General features: G+C 35.5%; 1 protein-coding gene across 8 annotated transcripts in view; it reads right to left on the reverse strand.

Moving 5' to 3' along the window:
* The window catches only part of OSBPL8 (oxysterol binding protein like 8), a 162423-nt gene that overhangs the window by 33843 nt on the left and 105190 nt on the right, over window positions 1-23390 (reverse strand). For 7 of the 8 annotated variants that reach the window (XM_020886126.2, XM_070454232.1, XM_070454231.1 and 4 more), the window contains 5 exons: window positions 13351-13421; window positions 5469-5546; window positions 3624-3725; window positions 2207-2410; window positions 719-803 (listed from right to left, as the gene is read on the reverse strand). In XM_020886126.2, the coding sequence (XP_020741785.1) occupies window positions 719-803; window positions 2207-2410; window positions 3624-3725; window positions 5469-5546; window positions 13351-13421 (540 nt within the window). Of the gene's footprint in view, window positions 1-718; window positions 804-2206; window positions 2411-3623; window positions 3726-5468; window positions 5547-13350; window positions 13422-21763; window positions 22184-23390 lie in introns of those variants that run through there. The other variant, XM_020886134.2, reaches the window with a different exon arrangement.

Here is a 23390-nt window from a genome sequence, read left to right on the forward strand (position 1 = left end):
CAAGTTAAAAGCTTCAGAAGAGTTATAAGAATGGGACAAAGAAATTTTTTCCCTTGACCCTTCCCAGAGCAGGCTGCAGACATAATGCCCCATCACATTGTTTGGAGGTATCTAAAATAGAAGAAAATATGTGCATGTTTTAAAAAACCAGATGTATGGAGTTCTTGCATTTTGTGCTTTAAATAAAAAACATTTGCTTTAAAAAAAAAATAAATAAAAAATAAAGATACCTTGCTTTCATATAAGTTACACCTTCCCTATGTTTGTCTCAGGAAGTAAATATTAAGTAATAAGTACATAAGACAAGCTTGCACTTGAGTGTCTTATATAAAGAAAAATAATGCATGTGGTGTCTCATGTTAATATTTAATGATAAAATATAAACAGTACTAAATGTACTTCTAAAACGACAAAACAATGCATTACCACAGAGAACACTAACCAAGTCAAAAGAGTGTTGATATGTCGTGAAAGATGAAGCGGAAACTCCAGGCTGCTAATTTATCATTCAATTATACATATCATTCCTTTCTATCAGATTTCCCTGTTTGTCAACCAAGTTGATGATATAAATATTTAGTGTTCTAAATAATTTATAATTATAATACCTTTACTGAAATTCCATACTAAAGACAAATTTCCCAAAGGAAAACACAGTCATATATGAAATAAACCCTTAAAAATGAGGATCGAAATCCAGCCCATTATTTCTATTTACCGTCTGACTCTGAAGTGGCTCGGATGATCAAATAACTGCTAGGTAAGGGCTGAGTTATGGATCCAACTGCTTCACCTTTTGGACCCTTAAAAAGCAAAATAACAAAATAAATGGTGTACAGTATTATGAGATCTCAACTTTATATTTATTATTACCTGTAATAAACTAAGTAAGGCATGGATTATAGTTTTTAAAAGCAAGCAAGGGTTAATTTCATGCTTCTTGAGAGCAAATGTCAAGTTATCAGGAAAGCTTTCCTCTTCCACCAAACTTAACTTCCTTACCAGAAAACTGAATTTATAGTTAATATTATCTCTGCAGATACTATATGGAATGGTTTACAGATTAAAGCAGATGGTTTATATATTAAAGCCTAAAATTTAACATACTAGACCAAATTTTAATTTAATGGAGAATTTCCACACTACAAAAACTGCTAGCTAAGAAATACTAAATTTCTGGAAGCCTAAAGAAACAGCTGGAAATATAGGAAAGAGAGAAATGAACTTTTACTAGGTCCAGGGAAAAATAATTTTTTAAGTTGTTAGATCAAAGAATAAAATGGATTTTAAGAAGCATATACATCAGGAAGTAAGAAGGAACATTCAAAATCAAAAAAGTAGAAACAAATCAATGTGATTTCAACAAATCCTACAGTACCCCCTGGGTGTTTTCAAATGGCTTTATAATTTATGGTCCAGTTCCCAGAACCACTATAGAGTAGGACCATGAGTCAAATTGCCTGGTTTTCAATCTAGGATGACTCCATACTAGAAAAATTACTTAAGTAATTTCTTTATGCCTCAATTTCTTTATCTAGGTAATAGGAGAAATTTGTATCCTTCTTACAAGTAGGAGAATTTAAGATAAGATTCCATATAGTATGCTGAAAAGAGTCCCTGACACAAAGTAGAAGTTTATAAACATTATTCTGTTCCTATTCATAGAAATGACCACAGTCATGCTTATTAGTTATAAAAGCATTAGAGCTCCATCTTCTAAGAAAGCTGCCTCTCAAGAGTAAATAAGACCACTTCTGTTTACAGGCTTCTAGTCACAAGTTTACATCACTATAGGAAATACCACCATAAGAAATGGCAGCTTCGATTCTAGGCAATCTGACAAATTGATCAAGAGAAAAACAGTCACAGTAAACCAGATACAATATCGCAAAGCAAAGCTAGTAACTGCAAACTAAAAAAATAGTACAAACAATCCCCACAAACAAGAGATAATAGGGTACAACATAAATTTGGGAAACATTTTCTGGAGAAATTTTTAAGTTTGATCTTAAAGGTAAAATAAACTAAGCACTTTGGTGCACATTTCATTGTGGGTAGGGACAGAACGAGGAACAATGTAACTGAAGACAGAAACAGAGTTCTAGCAGAGGACAGCAACCACTAATCAATCACTCACTGATTTAGTTCAGTTCTACTTACAGATTGTCATCTTTACTTTTTACCTGTGTAACAAGTGCTTACTTACCTTCACTGCCCAAATAGACTGCTCCAAAGGATGGAAAAGTTTAAAACAAAAGCCATCCTTTTTTGATGGACGTTCAATGATCTCACAGGCATTCAGAAGGACTGTTCCTACCCACTGACCATTTTTCTGGGTTTTATAGATCAGTAGCACACCGGGTTTCAACACACACCACAATTTGGTCCAGCTCTTTAAGGTACCACGAATCTACAAAAAGATAAGTTTATTTTAAGAAATAAAGGTCTGTTTTTCTGCTTTACAAGATACTAAAGGAATAGAGGCAAATAGGGTGTTTTAATCTAAAGTTTTCAAAAAATGTACACTTTAAATTCACTAGATGTATATTTGTTAAGCTACTAATTAGCCAGCACTGCAAATAAATGTGAAAACAGCATGACTGCTACTTCTAAGGAATTTAAATTCTAGTGGGAGACTGCATCACATCAACAGTTTCAAAATAATCCTATCCTTCCTGGCCAGGTCAGGGGCCATTAAAATATACTTTCCATCACTTCTTGGCCTTTTGGCTAAGATCAAGTGTAAAATATACTTTCCTAGTACCAAGATCTGGAGCTTAAAAACTTAGCAAGTGGAGCCAATGTAAGTCCAAAGGTGTTTTCAGAGTAACATGCAAGAAGACCTCAGTATTACCTGCACTATCACAGAAACTATCACTAGACTCCCGTTTTAGTAAGAGAACTTCCATGACAGATCTCACCAAGATTTTAGTTTGAAGGCTGTACCAATCCTTAGGGAAAGAGAAAAGCTTTTCAGGCCTGGGGTGATTTTTAGGTGAAAGCGGGTACTGAAACTTTCTGGGAATCTGGGTCTTTCAAGACCATTCTCAAAGTTAGCATTAGTCTAAAAAAATCCTACCAAATATCCTACAAATAACAGCGATACAGAGAATAGTGACTAGGATGATAGAAATGGAAATAAAAATAAGTAGGAATAACCAGAGGCTAAAAGAATAAGATATGGAAATAGTAATGTGTATGTTTTTCTGAAAATTAAAGCTTTTCAAATGACAACTTTTACACTAACTTTGTCTCATATTTTCACTAAAATGCATAGACACCAAGTCTACAATCATACTAAATGAGAATTTGAACAGCAAACAGAATATTTCTTCCCTTCACATTGATTAGACTATGTCCTGTCACATTTATCAAAAAGCTTTTTTAAAAGCACTGCTATCCATATTGATGTTACTGTCAAGAGAGCCAACATTAAGGTTCCTTCTCTCCATTAAGACTGGAACACAGATCTTCTGGGATGCAATTAATGGCTTCTTCGTCAGTGAAAAAAATCATCCTAGAGTTGTTTTTGTCTCGCAGGCTTTTAGACAGGTGCATTCTGGGCTTTCCTATGCCAGTTGGTAAATATCCAGCAATTTGAATTCAAGGCAATACAAACTGACCTTCAACCAATCAGCCATAACAATAACAGAGGGATCTGTGATTGTACTGAGCAACTCCTTTGTGGCTCTTTTCTTTTCTTCTCGGTAATTCTTCTTTTGTACCTATTTTACAGAAATAATAGAAAAATAAAAAATTCTTTAGAAACAGGCAATTTCAAGTTTTTAACTTTATGGAATGTGAAAATTTTACACTGTAAAATAAAATTTTAGAATTCTAGCATCTTAGGACAGAAGAGCTTTATTTTTTTTTTAAAGAATTTTACCTTTTTAAAGTTACACAATATATGAGTATGAATTCATGGTAAAAATTTCAAACAACAAAAGCTAAAAGCCATTTTTAATATACCCTCTCCTATTCTGATCCCCAGAACTGATCTCTGTTCACCTTCAGGAAAACACTATAACATTCAGGAAACACTATGCACTCAGGTATTTTCAAATACATAACTTTTGTGTTTGCTTTTGCTTTTTCTAACACATAAAAAAAGGTTCTCCGATATTTCTTGGAGAAGAAATATCTATTGGAATGGAAATAGATATCAATTTCCATTCCTTGCCTACCTCATTCTTTTAACTGCTCCAAAGGATTCTCACTGACTAGCACAATAAGAGGTAACATTTACTGGACATCTGTGTGCCAGTCACTACCGTAAGCACTTCACATGTGTTACCGCATTAATACTCACAACAACCTCGGGCAGTAGGACTGTAATTATCCTTTTTCCACAGATGGGAAACCGAGATACAGAGAGAGCAAACTGCTCAGTATCACGCAGCTGAGTCAGTCATGGAGGGGGATTCAGACGGAGGCAGACCGGCTCCGAAAGCCAGGCCTGAGCCGCCACGCTGCACCGCTTCTCCAAGTTTGCTTAACACACTCTCTCACTGACGGTAGCCTACTCTGCTGTCAGTTTCTCATAGCACAGACAATGCTATACCTATTCAGGACTGGCAATCTTGCTCTCTTTCCTGACACTAATACATAAGATACAAATAATTAAGAAACCACAATAGTGAAATTAATACATTCAAATTATCAAAGTTTTACCCTTTATAAGTCACTTCTGAGATAATCTGGGAAAGCAGCAGTGGAGCAATTTTATTATTTATTACTTTGTGTTGCTTATGAACAGAAGAAGATAACCTATCAGTGATTTTTCTTAAAGTAAAACACAGAATTTTCCTAGTTGCACTTAATGGTAAAAAGACTACATACACACAACAAAATTTTAATAATTATACAATCAAAAAAATTTAGACTTTGGTCTTTATTAATGTGCGTAAGTGAACTAACAGATTTAATACATGATTGTAAATATAAATGCATATGGGATCAGATATGGAAAAGAGGCGGAGGTGGCAAAACAGACTGCATGGGAATCAGGAATCAATCAGAAAGCTCCTTAAGCTTCAGGGCCTGTGGCCATTCTGGAAGGCAAGCCCAGTGTTACCTATTTCTTAAGGAAAGCTAGAAACCTGGACCTGTAATTGTTGGCTAAAATTTTTAAAACATTGTGTAGGTCAAATAAAATGTGTCTACCTGTGGACTAAATTCAGCCCATGACCTAGCAGTCAGTACTTCCCATCAGGCGTTCCATAACACAGTGATGTGCTGGACTCAGGCACAACTGTGCAGAGACACCCAGTCCTCAGCCCCCGTCCCAGCTGAGGGCAGAGCAGCGCTGGGACGGGCATCAGAAAGCCCTTTTAGCTGACTCCAGGGTGCCATGCAAACATTAACATTTTTTTTTCCTTTAGGACCACAAATACTTCCTTATCTTACTAGTCTACTTTCAAAAGCATAGGTAAAGCGTAACATTAGTTATAAAATAACTGGAAACTAACCTTGAGGGATTCCTTTTTCGTAAGCTTGCTTGAAGCTGAACTGTCTTTCTCTGAGCCATTATAAAGTTTAGATTCAGACTGAAACCACACAGACATGAAGAAAAGAGAAATAATAGTTAAAACTGTCACTTACTCTCCACATACACACAGCACATAAAACTGAGGTTCCAACTGTGTTTGTGACCTTCCTCCCATTCATTACTGTGATTTTAGGCAAATACCAATTTTCAAATACTGATTTTTCTTATACAGTATTTGGGTTTGAAAACTAACCCACATTAAAGCCACAGAAACACAAAAATAAAAACGTCAATAAATCAGCATACAAAGTAAGGTTAAACAAGATCATTTGAAAATCTCTGCATTCTGTTTTTCAGAGTACTTCTAAAGAATATAATTATTTTATACAAAATAATTCTTAGGACAAACATATCCAAAGCAGTAATTATTAGACTGAAATATTCTAAAAACCAAAAAACTAGCAAATTGCTGCAAACACTGCCCTTACTATTGCTTCTCCAAAGGGAGTAAATACAAACATCTTCAGAAACTAGTACTGAAATACCCTAATTTGTATAGTGTTTAAAAAACAATAATCCCAGCACTTCTTCCTAACTATCCAGTGCCTCAAAAAATAAATATTAATTTCTCAAACTTGTTTCCTGATTTTGCTTATACTTGATATTTCAATTTGATCCTTATAAGAATCTTGAAAAACAGGCATAACAAGTGGTTTTATCTCCATTTTACAAATCATGAAAGGGAGGTTCATAGACATTGATTTTCTAAATAATCAATCAATAGCAGGGATCAGAACCTAGTGCTCCTGGGAAGACCCAGAGGGATTGGGTGGAGAAGGAGGTGGGAGGGGGGACCGGGATGGGGAATACATGTAAATCCATGGCTAATTCATTTCAATGTATGACAAAAACTACTGTAATGATGTAAAGTAATTAGCCTCCAACTAATAAAAATAAATGGAAAAAAAAAAAAAAAAGAACCTAGTGCTCTTAATCCAGTCCTCTTTCAAAGAGACTACTTTCTTCCACCAGAGTAGAAGACTATAAAACTAAAAGCTGCCTCTATAAATACTGGAACAATAAAATCAAACATATTCCTTCACTGTCCTATGAATTCCATTTTTATCTATTGTTAGACATGGGAGAAGGTACTTCAAGTTCACAGCATTACTCCTAGGGCCAAGAAAGTATACGGGACTTGATTTAAATGGTAGCTTTCAAGTGTTTAAAATAGCCAGATCTGCATAATATCACTAGTTGTGATCAAGGAGGAAGAACACTGAGAAATAAACTCCCTCACTCAATTTTTTTAAATAATTTTTTTTCATTTATTTTTATTAGTTGGAGGCTCATTACTTTACAATATTGTAGTGGCTTCTGCCATACATTGGCATGAATCAGCCATGGATTTACATGTGTTCCCCATCCTGAACCCCACTCCCACCTTCCTCCCCATCCCATCTCTCTGGGTTATCCCAGTGCACCAGCCCCGAGCACTTGTCTCATGCATCCAACCTGGACTGGCGATCTGTTTCACCCTTGATGATATACATGTTTCGATGCTGTTCTCTCAGATCATCCCACCCTCACCTTCTCCCATAGAGTCCAAAAGTCTGTTCTATACATCTGTGCTTCTGTCTTGCATATAGGATTATCGTTACCATCTTTCTAAATTCCATATATATGTGTTAGTATACTGTATTGGTCTTTATCTTTCTGGCTTACTTCACTCTGTATAATGGGCTCCAGTTTCATCCATCTCATTAGAACTGGTTCAAATGTATTCTTTTTAATGGCTGAGTAGCATTTCATTGTGTATATGTACCACAGCTTTCTCATCCATTTGTCTGCTGATGGGCATCTAGGTTGTTTCCATGTCCTGACTATTATAAACAGTGCTGCGATGAACATTGGGGTGCACGTGTCTCTTTCAATTCTGGTTTCCTCGGTGTGTATGCCCAGGAGTGGGATTGTTGGGTCATATGGCAGTTCTATTTCCAGTTTTTTAAGAAATCTCCACACTGTTCTCCATAGTGGCTGTACTAGTTTGCATTCCCACCAACAGTGTAAGAGGGTTCCCTTTTCTCCACATCCTCTCCAGCATTTATTGCTTGTAGACTTTTGGATAGCAGCCATTCTGATTGGCATGCAATGGTACCTCATTGTGGTTTTGATTTGCATGTCTCTGATAATGAGTGATGTTGAGCATCTTTACATGTGTTTGTTAGCTATCTGTATGTCTTCTTTGGAGAAATGTCTATTTAGATATTTGGCCCATTTTTTGATTGGGTCCTTTATTTTTCTGGAATTGAGCTGCAGGAGTTGCTTGTATATTTTTGAGATTAATCCTTTGTCTGTTTCTTCATTTGCTATTATTTTCTCCCATTCTGAAGGCTGTCTTTTCACCTTGCTTATAGTTTCCTTTGTTGTGCAAAAGCTTTTAAGTTTCATTAGGTCCCATTTATCTATTTTTGCTTTTATTTCCAATATTCTGGGAGGTGGGTCACAGAGGATCTTGCTGTGATTTATGTCGGAGAGTGTTTTGCCTATGTTCTCCTCTAGGAGTTTTATAGTTTCTGGTCTTACATTTAGATCTTTCACCCATTTTGAGTTTATTTTTGTGTATGGTGTTAGAAAGTGTTCTAGTTTCATTCTTTTACAAGTGGTTGACCAGTTTTCCCAGCACCACTTGTTAAAGAGGTTGTCTTTTTTCCATTGAACATTCTTGTCTCCTTTATCGAAGATAAGGTGTCCATAGTTACGTGGATTTATCTCTGGGCTTTCTATTCTGTTCCATTGATCTATATCTCTGTCTTTGTGCCAGTACCATACACTCTTGATGACTGTGGCTTTGTAGTAGAGCCTGAAGTCAGGCAGGTTGATTCCTCCAGTTCCATTCTTCTTTCTCAAGATTGCTTTGGCTATTCAAGGTTTTTTGTATTTCCATACAAATTGTGAAATTATTTGTTCCAGTTCTGTGAAGAATACCGTTGGTAGCTTGACAGAGATTGCATTGAATCTATAGACTGCTTTGGGTAGTATACTCATTTTCACAATATTGATTCTTCCAGTCCATGAACACGGTATATTTCTCCATCTATTTGTGTCCTCCTTGATTCTTTCATCAGTGTTTTATAGTTTTCTATGTATAGGTCTTTTGTTTCTTTAGGTAGATATACTCCTAAGTATTTTATTCTTTTTGTTGCAATGGTGAATGGTATTGTTTCCTTAATTTCTCTTTCTGTTTTCTCATTGTTAGTGTATAATGCAAGGGATTTCTGTGTGTTAATTTTATATCCTGCAACTTTACTATATTCATCGATTAGCTCTAGTAATTTTCTGGTAGAGTCTTCAGGGTTTTCTATGTAGAGGATCATGTCATCTGCAAACAGTGAGAGTTTCACTTCTTCTTTTCCTATCTGGATTCCTTTTATTTCTTTTTCTGCTCTGACTGCTGTGGCCAAAATTCCAAAACTATGTTGAATAGTAGTCCCTCACTCAATTTTAAGATCCATGAATACAGGGACTGTGCTTATTCAACAACTGCAGCCAGATATCATCTGGGGTAATTTGGGCTTTGCAGGTGGCGCTAGTGGTAAGAACCCACTTGCTAATGCAGGAGCCTTAAGAGACCTGGGTTTGATCCCTGGGTCCGGAAGAACCCCTGGAGAAGGGCATGGCAAGCCACTCCAGTATTCTTGTCTGGAGGATCCTAGGGACAGAGGAGCCTTGCAGGCTATGGGCCATAACGTTGCAAAGAGTTGGACACAACTGAAGTAAAGCAAGGGCTCAATGAACACCTTCAGAATTATCAAAATGAAACTAGCATTTGCAGTTCATCTCTTTTAAAAATGCCTCTGCTATTTAGTACAAAATACAAATTATTATGCTGATGGTAAAATAAGTGGCTGAACTGGAAGGGAACTGCAAACTACACTCAATGTAGAAGGTGGGGATTAACCTAATTAAATTTTTGTTAAAGTTACTCCTTTGAGAACTGCACTTGAAACATCACATGGCTTACTTTCATGATGACAAGATACACTGTGGTATCAAAACCATTTCACAAAAGTCATCAAGCCAAACAGGTCTCTGTCCTCTGCTTGCTGCTTGGAACTCAGAGATGACACAGCTACTGTCAGAGGGATAGAACAGTTCCTATTTCCCACAGCTTAATAGGAAAATGTATATTATAATGTACTTCTTAGATAATATTAAGTAAAGAATTTCCATGGTATTAACTTAAAAGTCAGTGAAAATGAACGGTTGTTTGACTCTTTACCAAGTGCTATAGTAAGTACTTTCTGTGTTCTGCCTCTTGTACTCCTCACAGCCGCCTTATGGGACAGTAGTAGTTTCTTCTGCTGCTGGTCAGGAAACTAAGACCGACAGATTAAATACCTTTCCAAAGTCACAGAGCCGTAAACAGATGAGCTGGGATTTCACTCTGGTGTGCCTCGTCCTCGGTCTCGTGCTCTTAGCCCTCTCACCACATTCATTGCTCATCTTTTTACCACTATTCATATAGAATCTTAGACTCAGATTTAAGACTTATCTTTATGAACAACAGGAAATCTATTTCCCTAGACATGACAAGATTGGCTTGGAGGTTCCTAAATGATTCTGGTAGCTAAGGGACCAGTTGGCCAAATGGCTATAACAAGAGCTTGCTAAATTACAGTGCGCATACTTCAAGAAATCCCACCCCCCCCAAAAAAAAAGAAATCCCGCCATACAGTGTAGCTAGTTTGGGGGAAAGAAAAGAAATCCAGTGACCAAGTTCTACATTCTTTTTAACATAATACTAAGTCTCATGAATCAACAAGTTACCTTTTAAATATCAAGAATCATAAACTGTTTTTATTGGAAATATTTTATTAAACTAAGTGTCCTTCTTTGATAACCTTACTGACCACTGTCTTAATGATGACACCTTATGGGCTGTGTGACTATGGGAAGATATTCTCTTCCAGTCTTCATTGCCTTATTTATAAAATAAGGATATTCCTACTAACTGACAGGGCTGCTTTGGGTAATGAGGCAGTGTGCATGATGTGTTTAACACAGTACTTGATATATATTGTGCTTCAGATTTGTGACTATCTCCTAGATTGCAAGTGTTCACAAAAATATAATCTCCAGATAAATGGAACATTAACATAACTAGAATACTTTTGACTTGCTTTGAAAACTAAAATACTGCAGACATAAGGAATAATAGAAACAATGATGTTACTATGATTCTATCAGATATTTTGATTTGGAAAGGTTTTTTTTTTTTTTAATGTCCAAGTAAACATATTTTTTTTTTTACAGCAAGTGATAGATGACTTAGCAAACCTACAGGCAAGGAGGCTGATGACTGGAGAATCAAGTCAAGAGATCTCATCTCAGAAACTCCTTATCCATGTAATAGGATTCCTTTTATCTCACTAGAAATATTATTTATGCTGGCAATTCCTTTCATTGAGAGAGACAATTAAAAATTTATTTAAAAATGCTAAAAGGAAGATGAGATGATCTGATTAACTGCCTTCTTCAATTCACTCATTTACAGGATGCATAAGACACAGGAACTGCTTTTATTTCTAAAATGGTGGGGGCTGAGGTAAAGAAGGATTGTGCCTACTGGTCTCAATTATGTATTTTTAAGAAATAACACTTAACTGCAAACTCAATGACCTAAATGACAGTATTGATACTTTTTGCATCAAATTCATAAAAGTATAAGTTAAAATTATTTAATGGCCTCAGTTATACAGATCAATCATAGAAGGAATAACAAGATTTTGTTTTCCAAAGTTTCTTAGGTAACAACAAAATATTCATAACTCCACGAGAATAAGGCTTGATATAAGTGCATAAATTTTAGGATTCTTCTGAAAAGTAACACAGCAGAATATATGTTAAACTATTTAAGGACAAGCTAGTGACTGTATCTCTTAAGCTAACAGAATAAACTCAGATTTAGAATCAATAAGATTCAGCTCTTGGAAAATAACAGAACGAGTACAATTTTACTTACACTAAATAGCTGCCACACCAAGCAGCCCATTCATTCACTGTAGTTCTTTATTCAAAGGAAGAAAAATGAGTTCTCGAACACCTATTATTAACCAGGTACTTTGTCAGGCCCTTACAGCATCACAATGTGAGTTAGATTTTATCTCCTTTGTACAGAGAAGAAAACTGAAGCCACTGTGAATTCCAGCTCTAACACTTTGACCCTTGGAGAGCTATCTAACTTCTCTAAGCTTCATTTATAACACGGGGCCAATAATACCTGTCTTCTAGTATGGTTAAGAGAGTTAAAATGACACTTAGCAAGCTCTTAATACAAACTAGTTATTAATATAATTGTAATCAGCATCTAAGAAGTCATAGGCAATATATGAGAATCAAGATTCAAACTCACTTTTTTTTTACCTTAAAGTAGCTCAGGCTTGGTGTCCAGTAGAACTTTCTGAATAACAGAAATATTCTATATCTGAGTGGTTCAATATGGTAGTAACCAGCCACATATGGCTAATGAGTTATTGAGATGTGGCTTGTGCAACTGAGGAACCAAATTTCTAATTTTACTTAAAGTTCATATACAATTCGGTGCTATTATACTCGAGGTGCAGTCTAGTTTCCTTATTTTTCATTAATCCCCACTGCTTTCCTCTCCAGGCTCCCTGTCCTCTCGACCCCTTCTGCTCCTCCTCTCATTCTCCTGTTTCAAGACTAGGCGGCTGTGGTAGGTAGGTCTGGAGTTTAGGTTTCTGAGTAGGAATACCAATATAACATATGTTCACCAACGCTGGTATTAACTGCTTGAAATAGGTTTTTAAAATTCCATAAATTTCACTGCATTTCTAACCATGGCAGAACCAAGATAAACTATCTCCTTGTTAATCACGCATCTTATATGAAATGATAAAGGTATTTCTCATGTATTTCTCTTTGTATTTTATACATACAAAGTATGACACTAAACTCTCACCTTATATACTTTTACCCATATTAAATAGAGGATGGACTTTTATGTAATGAAAAGTTAAGTGTGAATAAAATTTGTGTCAAACATCATGGAATCCTCTCACTCAACCACTCTCAAGAATAGAACAAAAAATGTCCAATTTTACAAGCAAAGCCTATTCTAAGACCAGCAGAGAACTTACTAGCTTAAGAAAGATTTTCTTACAATCATTGAAGTTTGATTCCATAAACATAAAAGCTTCTTCTGCTACTAAACCTGACCAGAAATAAGTCCAAAGTCAAATCCATTGACAAATTATAGAAAACCTAGTGAATTACAAAACCCATAGGAAAGCCTATGCATTATCCAGTACTTCTCAAATTTGAATAGTACTCTTAGAGAAAAAATTCTCAACAGACCTAAGAATATATTCAAGTACCCAATTTGAAAGTTACTAATTCAGGGAACTCTGTCTTATTCTAAGAAACTGTCTTCAGTTGCATGCTGCTAGAGCAAAAGATAGTTGGTCTTCAACTGTTAAAATGTACATGTTTTTGATAGTCATTTGAATGAACCCAACACTTGAAACTTTAAAAAAATGAACCTGACAGTCTCTCCAGATGGAAGCCTCAGACTTAAGTCTGAGATGCGCTGCTGCAGCAGACACATCAAACAGTATCACTCAGGAGAGAACCCTGGTTACCAATCGGTCATATTTCCAAATAACCAACGCACCTAAATCAGCCCCAGGGGAATGCTCCTTTTCTCATAAACACTACCTGGTTTAGATATACCAACATAAACACAGCCCGTAAAAATCTGATAAGATTTCGGTGTTAGTTCACTCATCTTAAATATGAGAAAAATATTATGATCACATACTTGAGGACAATATGCTTACCTTGCTCTTTGACATAGAAAGTGAAGAGTCATCTTTATTTTGAGAAATGTCTTCCTTTCCTCTTTCAAAACCTTTAAAAACATAGTCATTATTTCAGTATTACCACATTTGAACATATACAGGCAATAAAAAGCAAATACACATAAGTTATTCAATTTCAAATATACATTATACAATATTTTATGTATATCAGTGCAAGAAGCCTAGATTCAACATACAGTTTTAAACTATTATAGTTTAAAGACTACTAAGGTTTCATCTCTAGTAATTCTTTAGAATAAATCAAGGCTTACAGAGGCACTGGTGTCCTTCCCTGAACCCACCAACATAAGATACATACCTCTTTTCTCTGCTTATTCAACTGGAATGAATTCAGTACTCAATGGAACGTTTATTTCAGTTAGCTGTTTTCTAACAAAGAACCAACCCAACATACTTTTCATACCCCTTGTCAAACTGGAAAACAACTTCAGAATTGGTGATAAAAGAAGACTAGGGAAATGAATCTGCATTGAGGGACAGACTTTAAAAACAATCTAATAATGTGCTTACTGTGAGAATTAAATGAGGAAGCAATTAGCATAGCATTTGCAAACCGTATATATTCAATTAACATTGACCCTTAATATTATTATTGACACTGACTACTGTTATATAAATTCTAAAAGGATGAGTATAAAATATGAGTGCATTGGGATGCATGCACACACCTTTCCTTCATGTAACATTAACACAGCACTATGTATATGTGCTAGTCACTCAGTGGTGTCCAACTCTCTGAGACCCCATGGACTATAGCCTGCCAGGCTCCTCATGGAATTCTCCAGGCAAGAATACTGGAGTGGGCTGCCATTCCCTTCTCCAGGGGACCTTCCAGACCCAGGTATCGAACCCAGATCTCCTGCACTGAAGGCAGATTCTTGACCATCCTAGCCACCAGGGAAGCCAATATAGCACTATGCCAAAAGCAGTTAACAAGTTAGTGCTGTATGGGCACAATCAGAGAAATGCTAATGCTGAGATCTGTGTGGCCGCCGTAAGAGGAGCAGTACCCATTTTAATGAAGCTCTTTCTACTTTTGTGCACAACTAGCGTTGTCTTCTCTATAACAACGTGTTCTGAGTCCAATAAAGCCTATATAAAAGTGTATAAATAATCATTCATAGAGCAGTGCTTACAAAGCTACCAACAGTATCAGCGCCTGAAGCATTTAAAAATCATTTCTAACTTATCAATGAGACCATTTATTCTGTATTTGATTTATATTAGCTAAAACAAATCCATTCTATTTTCTTAATTCAGTGATTTTGCCAATTATTTTGGGGGGGGTAATACGAAAAAGAAATCTTTTTGTTTCTTCTTCCATCTTTGGTAAGGAGCAAGATCAGGCAACTTCAAAATTGAGGGCGGGAAAAAAATCTTATTAAATCTAACATGGAATTTTAAATGAAACAGCAGAATTTGAAACTTTGGTGTAAAGCAAATCAAAGATACATAATTCAGCTTAAAAATTCTAAAAATATTTATTCAGAGTAATAAACATGGGCAATTCTTCATTATTTCAAAAATCTTCTAAATATATATATAAAAGAACAAAGATTTTCTAAAAATATAATTATGAATGGAAAAAAGATGATGTCTTTCTTTATTTTCATAAGAACAAGACTATTACTTCAATTTCTCCAGTGTGGTTTTGGTTTCAGATAAATCTATATCAATGCATTTATTAAACTAATAAAATGGCTACTTCACTGTATCTATATTCACATATTATTTTAACAACACAACAGGAAATTAAAACAAAGTTATAAATATGAATAGACCTTTTCTGAACATGCAAATATGTCTTGCAGAAAGTTTCAAATATTGGAAAAGGACACCCAAAAATAAGACTAAACTAAATAAAAATCCAAAGAAAACAAAAAGAAGAGGTCACTCATAAACCTAGGTTGTATATTATGTCAGACCAATAAAATGAATATCATTTTAAAAGATTTTCTATACCTCAAACTTGGAAATCATTATTTTAAAAGGTTGCCCTGATGACTTCCACATTATTTAAAATTATAACAGATAAAGAAAAAGGCTAAGTCTGGTCAAATACTCTGAGTTTCAGCTAAGTGCAAATAAGCAGATGATTACCATAAAATGCAATGACCAAATGCGTGCATATACGCTAAGTCGCTTCAGTTGTGTCCGACTCTTTGCAACCCTATGGACTATAGCCCAAAATGTACAAAAGCCTTAAAAAGGAAGGTACTGGCATGCTGTACACTATGCTTTCAAGGATAATTACAAGGTAAGCAAAGCAAAATGCATCATATGAAGGACATTTTCTTTAGACTGGATAAACATGGCTCCCTAAAAATGTGCAAAGTAATCTTTATTTTAAAATGTCAATCATGAAAGTACTGTATTTATTAGAAGCTTAGGGCTCAGCCAAAATATTTATTAGAGTTTTAGTTAGTTTCCATGTGTGGGGATCTAACATTACTTTAAAATCACTCCTTAACTTTTTTATTGTGATATTTATAAATAAAATCCTGAAGCCTACAATACATTATTGACCGTTATCAATAAAATGCATGGGTTCCCTCCTGGCTCAGCAGTAAAGAATCCACCTGCAATGCAGGAGATGTAAGAGATCCAGGTTCGATCCCTGGGTCGGGAAGATCCTCTAGAGGAGGGCATGGCAATCCACTCCAGTATTCTTGCCTGGAGAATCCCACAGACAGAGGGGGCTGGTAGGCTAGAGTCCACAGGGTCACAAACAGTTGGACATGATTGAAGCGACTAAGCATAGCACACAGCACACAGTAATTATTGACCATTATCAGTAAAGTGCAGAACAGTTACAGTTCATGACTTTCACTAAGTTTGCTCATCAGTGGTATCAGGCAGTAAATTCTCTTCCTACTGTCCTCCTCACTGCTACCACAAGATAAAAACCTACATCCACATCCAAATGGCTAAGATTAAAAGGACTAGGACCATTCAAATACAGGTAAGACTATGGCACAACTGGAACTCTATTCACTACTGGTGGGAATGGCATAGTCACTCTGGAAAGCTATTTGACAGTATCTACTAAAGTTGAAAGTACTCATATTGTAAAACAGAACAATTCTGATCCTAGATGTACCAAACAGAGACGAGTGTGTTACATGGTGATTAAAAGACAGGTACAAAATGTTCACAGCAGTTTTATTCATAATAGCAAAATCTGAAGCCAACTCAAATGACTATTAATAGTAGAATAAATGAATACCTTATGCTATAGTCACACAATGGGATGATAAACATCAATGAAAAAGAACCAATTACTACTACACAAAACAACAAACAGAATACTGAGTGAAAAAAGACACCTCTTGCCATCGAAAAAACCCCACATACCATATAATCCCATTTATACAAAGGTCATACCATATAATCCCATTTATACAAAGGTCAGGAACTAGCAGAAGGAAACGGCAACCCACTCTAGTACTCTCACTTGGAAAACACCATGGGCAGAGAAGCCTGATGGGCTACGATCCATGGGGTCACAGGAGTCGGCCACGACACAGCAGACTAAACGACGACAACTAGCAGACCTAACCTGTGGTGGCAGAGGCTGGAAGAACAGTTTACTCCTGCTGTGGGGGAGACTGACCGGGGCGGGCTGGGACCTGAGAAGGTCTGGGGTCTGGGCAGTGGTGACACATGTGGCTGTGTGCTGAGCTGCTCGGTCACATCCAGCTCTCTGTGACCCCTTGTATTGTAGCCTGCCAGATTCCCCCGGGGGTTCTCCAGTCCTGAGAAGGCCTGGGGAGCGGTGACACATGTGGCTGTGTGCTGTGCTGTGCTCGGCTGCTCGGTCACATCCAACCCTTTGTGACCCCTTGTATTGTAGCCTGCCAGATTCTTCTGGGGGTTCTCCAGGCAAGAAGGCTGGAGTAGATACATAACTAAAAATTCAAAACATTGTGCAATTAACTATGTGTAGGTTATGCCTTAATAATTTTTAAAAAGTTCAGATGTGCTCTACTGGGTCAGTTTGATCATGTCTGATTCTTTGCAGCCCCGTGAACTGCAGCCCACCAGGCTCCTCTGCCCATGGGGTTCTCCAGGAAAGAATACTGGAGGGGGTTGCCATATCCTCTTCCAGGGATCTTCCCGATGCGGGGATTGAACCAGTGTCTCTCGTGTCTCCTGCAGGTGGGTTTTTCACTACTAACGCCACACCCTTTCCTTATTCTTCTAATTTATTAGGCCTCTTTTGCTATGGCATCCTTGTTTACTTAGTATATATCCCTTTAACATACCCTGCTCTGGGCTGATTCTGATTTCCAACAATGATAATTATGAAAATAATTAACATAATACTAATGAAAACAATAAAGCAACCAATATCCATTTGTAGGAACACTTGCAATTTTAAGATACTACGATAATTTACTTCTAGTCTTTAAAATCAAGCCTCCCCCCTCAAATATCAGGTATATTCTATATAATTGAAAAAACTGAGGCTTACAGAAATTAAGTAATGTGACAAATGACAACAGGTGACAGTATCAGTGCTAATTCAAACTCAGGTCTAACTTTAAAATTCATGGTGTTTCTAGAATGTCAGAGTGCGTCTCTAGATTCAAGGCCAACGCCTTCTGGGAGGCCATGTTTAGACTGCATAAACACAGCTAGCTGTCTCCTCTGATACACAGCACTTGGTACATTTGCACTACTCTATTTATCACAATATACTTCAATTGTCTGTTTTTATGTTCATGTCCCATACTTGACTGGGAGTTCCTGAAAAGAAAGGTCTCAATTCTTATTCATCCATTTAAATTTTGATAAACTGATCCAAAGATTAATAAAAATGGACTCTACTTTTACATGCAGTGGCTTTTTAAAATATGTGAAATACAGGACACCTTCAGAAACATACCTAAAACATAAAAACATAATTTAATGTATACAATAACTATCTGCATAATCACCACCCAAATCAAGAAATACGGAACTGCGAACATCCTGCGAGAACCACCTCCTATGCTGCTCCATGCCATTCCTGACCCGATCTACTCTTCTGGCCCTCAGAAATAGCTACCTTGGCTTTTACGATTATTTACCAGCATGCCACAACTGGCATTTCATTCATTTTCATTGCTGATTAGAATCCTATTGCATGACTATATCACTATTTATCCATCTGCTTGTGTTGTTTCTAGTTTATCCCTCTTACAAATATAGATGATACAAATACTGTTGGAAATGCATCCCAGTAGACATATATCCATGAGTATCTCTAACGTTTAAACCAGAAGCAGAACTCCTGGCCCGAGTCTACGTGTGTCTTTCAGAATACCAAACTGTTGACCATCTGTTTATTTCCCCCTAACCATGTGTGATAGGGCTCCTTTTCCCATATCCATGCTAACATCAATGTTGACAAACTTTTAATATTTTTGCCAATCTGTTGGGTGTGTCAATGTAAAGCAGTGAGGTTTTAGTTACTGTGTTTCTGATCACTAATGATATTGAGTACTATCTCATATGTTAATTACCATTTTAATATTCCCTTTGTGAAGGAACTCTTCAGTATATTAAAAAAAACTGTACTTTTTCTTGATTTATATAGGAAATCATAATGTTTTCCAAATATTGGTTCTTTGCCAGTTACATTTATTATAAATATCTCCCGATTCTATGGCTTGTCTTTTAATTCTCTGCACGGTCTCTTTGGATTAATGTCTCTTAATTTGCAAACTGTCAAATTTAGCAATCTTATTCTTTTAACAGTTAGTGCTTTTTGGTCTTAAGAAAGTCTTCCCTAAACCTGTGGGAAAATCATGAAGATATTTTCCAGTAATACAGTAGTAAAACTTTCTCCTACTAATTCAATGGAATATAAATTGGTGCACTGTCCCTAACTTCTTATTAACAGATGAAAAATGCTATCATCACTGATAAGGTATAACTTTTTATATACCTCATTAAAAATTGGTTCAATAATGTTTAGATATAATAAAGCAAGTTTTATACTGCTTCAGTCTTGTTAAAATCAGATTACATACACAGTATCTAAAAATGTAGATTCAGTAAATATTTACAAATATAGAATTACATTAACTAAATTGAACACAGCCAAGAATTAAGAAATTACACAAGAAAAAAAAATTCAGAGAAGTCAAGATATACTAAAAAGATCTAACTATATACTAAAGCTTCTACAAACTGTCCGTAAATTTCCTTGCTCAAAGTTTATTTCAGGGGAGGAGCTAAGATGGTGGAGGAATAGGACGGGGAGACCACTTTCTCCCCTACAAATTCATCAAAAGAACATTAGAACGCTGAGCAAACTTCACAAAACAACTTCTGATCGCTAGCAGAAGACATCAGGCGCCAAAGTTTATTTCAATTTCTAGGTACACGGACAAAGAGTATCATTCTATTTTATAATTCATCATACAGAAAAAGGTCATACTAATTTGTTCCTTAAGCTGGAAGTGACCAAAAAAAAGGGTGGGTGGATTTTCCTAAGGAAAATGAACACTAAAAAGGGGTGTGGTCAAAGCAGTAAAAGAAAGCTATCTAAATATCACTAATGTATAATCTCTCTTTCTCTAATGATGTCAGCGAAAACAATAAAATGTCCCAGAAAAAATTATATTTTTTACTTTTAACTTAAAAAAGCCACTCTTTGAAGTACCTAATTCTATTCAACTATTCTTCCTAGCTGATAAAACATATTAGAAAGAACTTTTAATCATGGCTGGTTTTAATATTATTGTTAGTTGTATTAAGAGGACTATGGAAGCATCCTTATGAATATGACCTTATCTATTTCAAGAATTAGAAAACAAAGCCAAACATCTACTTTTCCACTAAAAGAAATCTATCTGGATGACCTTCAATATACTCTTTGACAAGAGAAACTCACAACTCTGTCTTAAATTAAACGAAGTAAAAACCAAACTTCTTTTTTTTTAAAAAAACCAAACTTCTAAAACATTGTTTTCTATTGTTAAGTAAGGTCACCTGATTATTCTCTACATTGAGGAGACTCACAGCATGAAGGTCAGTAAACACGTGCCAGCAAGCTTGCTGGCTTAAAAAAAGAAAAACAAGGAGCCAAATACAGAAATGGAACTAAGTCACATTGAAAAAGCAAGTAAGTATTCAACAACATTAAAAAAAAAAACTTGTATTCTCAGAGTCACTTCTGAACAAAGACAAACAGTATTTCATACCACTGTGAGAACATTAAGAAGCATGACAGTGACCATACCACACTAAGAAGACTAAACACGGATTATGAGTGCTGTTTAAAGCTCATGTTGCTTAGGCAACAGTTCAGGATATGTGGTTTCCAATACTTTTCAAAATGCTGTTAGAAAAGAAAATGAAGTCAGTGAATTTATAATAATTTATTTAATTGTCCCAGTAACACTGTATTTCAAGAGAATGTATGTACTGCCTATCAGCATGAGTATTCACAAAAAGCTAAGAAGGCTAGAGTGAAAAATGAAAATAGAATTTCACAAAATGAGTGTCAGAAAAATTTATAAACAATTAAAACAAGCACCAGTTTCAGTCAATATTTGTCAGGAGGATTAAAAGAACATTTTTATTTTAAAAGAAAAATATAACCTTAAAAGAGTAGATATGATTATGTAGCAGTTTAATATTCTGAAAAGAAAACAAAGATTGCTTATATCTTAACATCTATATCCAAATATTCGGTATAATAAATCTTTTTCAAACAATAAAAGATCAGTTAACAGCTACATTTCATTGACCAATTGTTTAATGTCTAAATCATAGCTGTCAAATGTCTAACTTCATTTAATAAATATTGCCCTAAAAATAACATTTTCTAAGCAAAAACTGATCATACATAAACACATTTAACAACATGAAGTAAGGCATTTCAAAAATTAAATTACACAGAAAACTTCATGTTAGCCAGGACTTAATCTATTAAAGCATAAACTAAACATCAATTTTCACAGTTACTATTTTGCTTGAGAATAGTCAAACAAATATCAATATTAAATATGTGGGTTTCATTTGCAGAAACCTCAGAACAGTTGGTTTATTTATAGAATTTTATCTCAAAACTACAAAGGGCTTTATTTTTATCAAAGGGTTATAATATTTATTTCAATAATTAAAGTAAAAACTCATGCTATAAGCACTCAAGATACATACTTCACTCAATCATTAGCTTTCAAGTTCAAGCATAAAGAGACTGTAAAAGAAAATATGGAAAGCCAAGCCGTACTGTAGCAGTTACTAAAATCTAACCTTTCACTATAGAATTGTTTTGTTTAGAAGAAAGCAGCTTTAAGACGTTAAGATGTCCAGTTTATTTTAATGAAAAGTCTATAAGAAATTAAGAAAAGAATGCAAGATTAAACAAACAAACCTGGCAAAGAAGGAGAAAGTTCATTGTATCCTCCAAATGAAGCGTTTCGGACAAGCCTTCGGCCATCAATTCGTGGAGGAAATAAGACAGGCGAAACCACAGTAGAGGAAGAAAACCTGCGTTGTTGTGAGCTGTCTTCTTTCATGGCTTAAAAGGCCTATGTAATGTATACGCTCACCCAGAAGGCTAATTAGAACAGTATGGCAATAACAGGCTTTTCTTCACATCCAAATACAGCGAAACCCACCAGCACAAACAAAGGACACACACACATTTAACAGCAAAGGAGAAGGACCAGAGACCGTCAGATCAGCAATAAACAGATAGAGACAGAGGCTGACAGGAAAGGCATTAAGCCATGCTGCTGGGTGTTTTAAAAGAAATGAGCTGAAAAACAAGAAAGGCTATTCCACTATTTCACCTTTTTATCAAACCAGTAATGCCCTGCACCGAATTACTGCCTTAGTAAAACAAAAGCAAGATCAATACTTAGAGATTCAGGATGAAATAATAAACTCAGTTTTTCTTTTCTCAAAAAACGCAATCCTCTTCTCATACTCATTATGCTTTTATAGTATCTGCCACACTTCCCACGTCTTCCGATTCTTTCCTTTCCAGTTTTTGCTTACTTTAAAAATGGATATAACACTGTTTATCTTTCCTGAAGCTTCTAGATTTATATCTAATCTATTGCTTGCTTTAGCCATGATTAAGAATTCATAAGGGAAGATATTTTTTCAAGTACATTTTTGATGGATTCCAACAGCTAAAGCAGAGAATAAACACTTAAATTTTACCTCTAGTAGAGATACATGTGTCATTAAGACAGTGCTAATGCAAACCAATTAACAGAAAAAGATTAAAAGGATATCACTAATAATGCTGTATGCTCCAATATGTTTTTCGGAAGGAGATGCTATAGTTCCTCTTCATTACATTTAAACTTTTCAAAACATATAATCAACCAATGAATATTTTCCACTTAAAACTCTTTATTTTAAAAATGCAACTTTACTATCACAGTAACAGATACAAATATCTTTTTTTTCCCCTAGGTTAAAACTAAGTGACTAGGATGACCCCACATCATTAGATCTAACAGGAAAGTACCTCTAGCCAAAATGATACACTATGTCATCTCTTTATACCTAATCTTTAAAATTCCAAGGAAGACTTTCCTAGTTATATTAAAATCCATTTACTTTACTCTACACTGTAACTAAAGTTAAAAAGCTGTAAGTCAGTTATTTTCTTTATATACCCTAGACTGATTTTTCTAACCACAGTTCTTTCAACCTGGAAATACACCTTCTTAGACAACAACAACTCAATTATAACTGACTTAGTGGTTCATTTTTATAGGCACCTTACTGTAAGATCTCCATTTCCTTCCTCATTATGCATACACTTCAAGGCTGGTTCTCTATTCACACACAACAGCATCCCACAAAATCTAAGACTATTTCTCTTCAAAAGAAAGGACATTTAAGCAAACTTAATTTCCTGCACATACTATTTCTTTGGCAAAGGCATTTTAAAATCAGTTAGTGATAAAAATGGTTTATGGCTGATACCCACAACTATAGCAGCTTTTGGGTTTAGGAGTTTTTTCCCCACTTTTCTCCCT

Source organism: Odocoileus virginianus, chromosome 24 (genome assembly GCF_023699985.2).
Source record: "Odocoileus virginianus isolate 20LAN1187 ecotype Illinois chromosome 24, Ovbor_1.2, whole genome shotgun sequence".
Classification (NCBI taxonomy): Eukaryota; Metazoa; Chordata; class Mammalia; order Artiodactyla; family Cervidae; genus Odocoileus; species Odocoileus virginianus.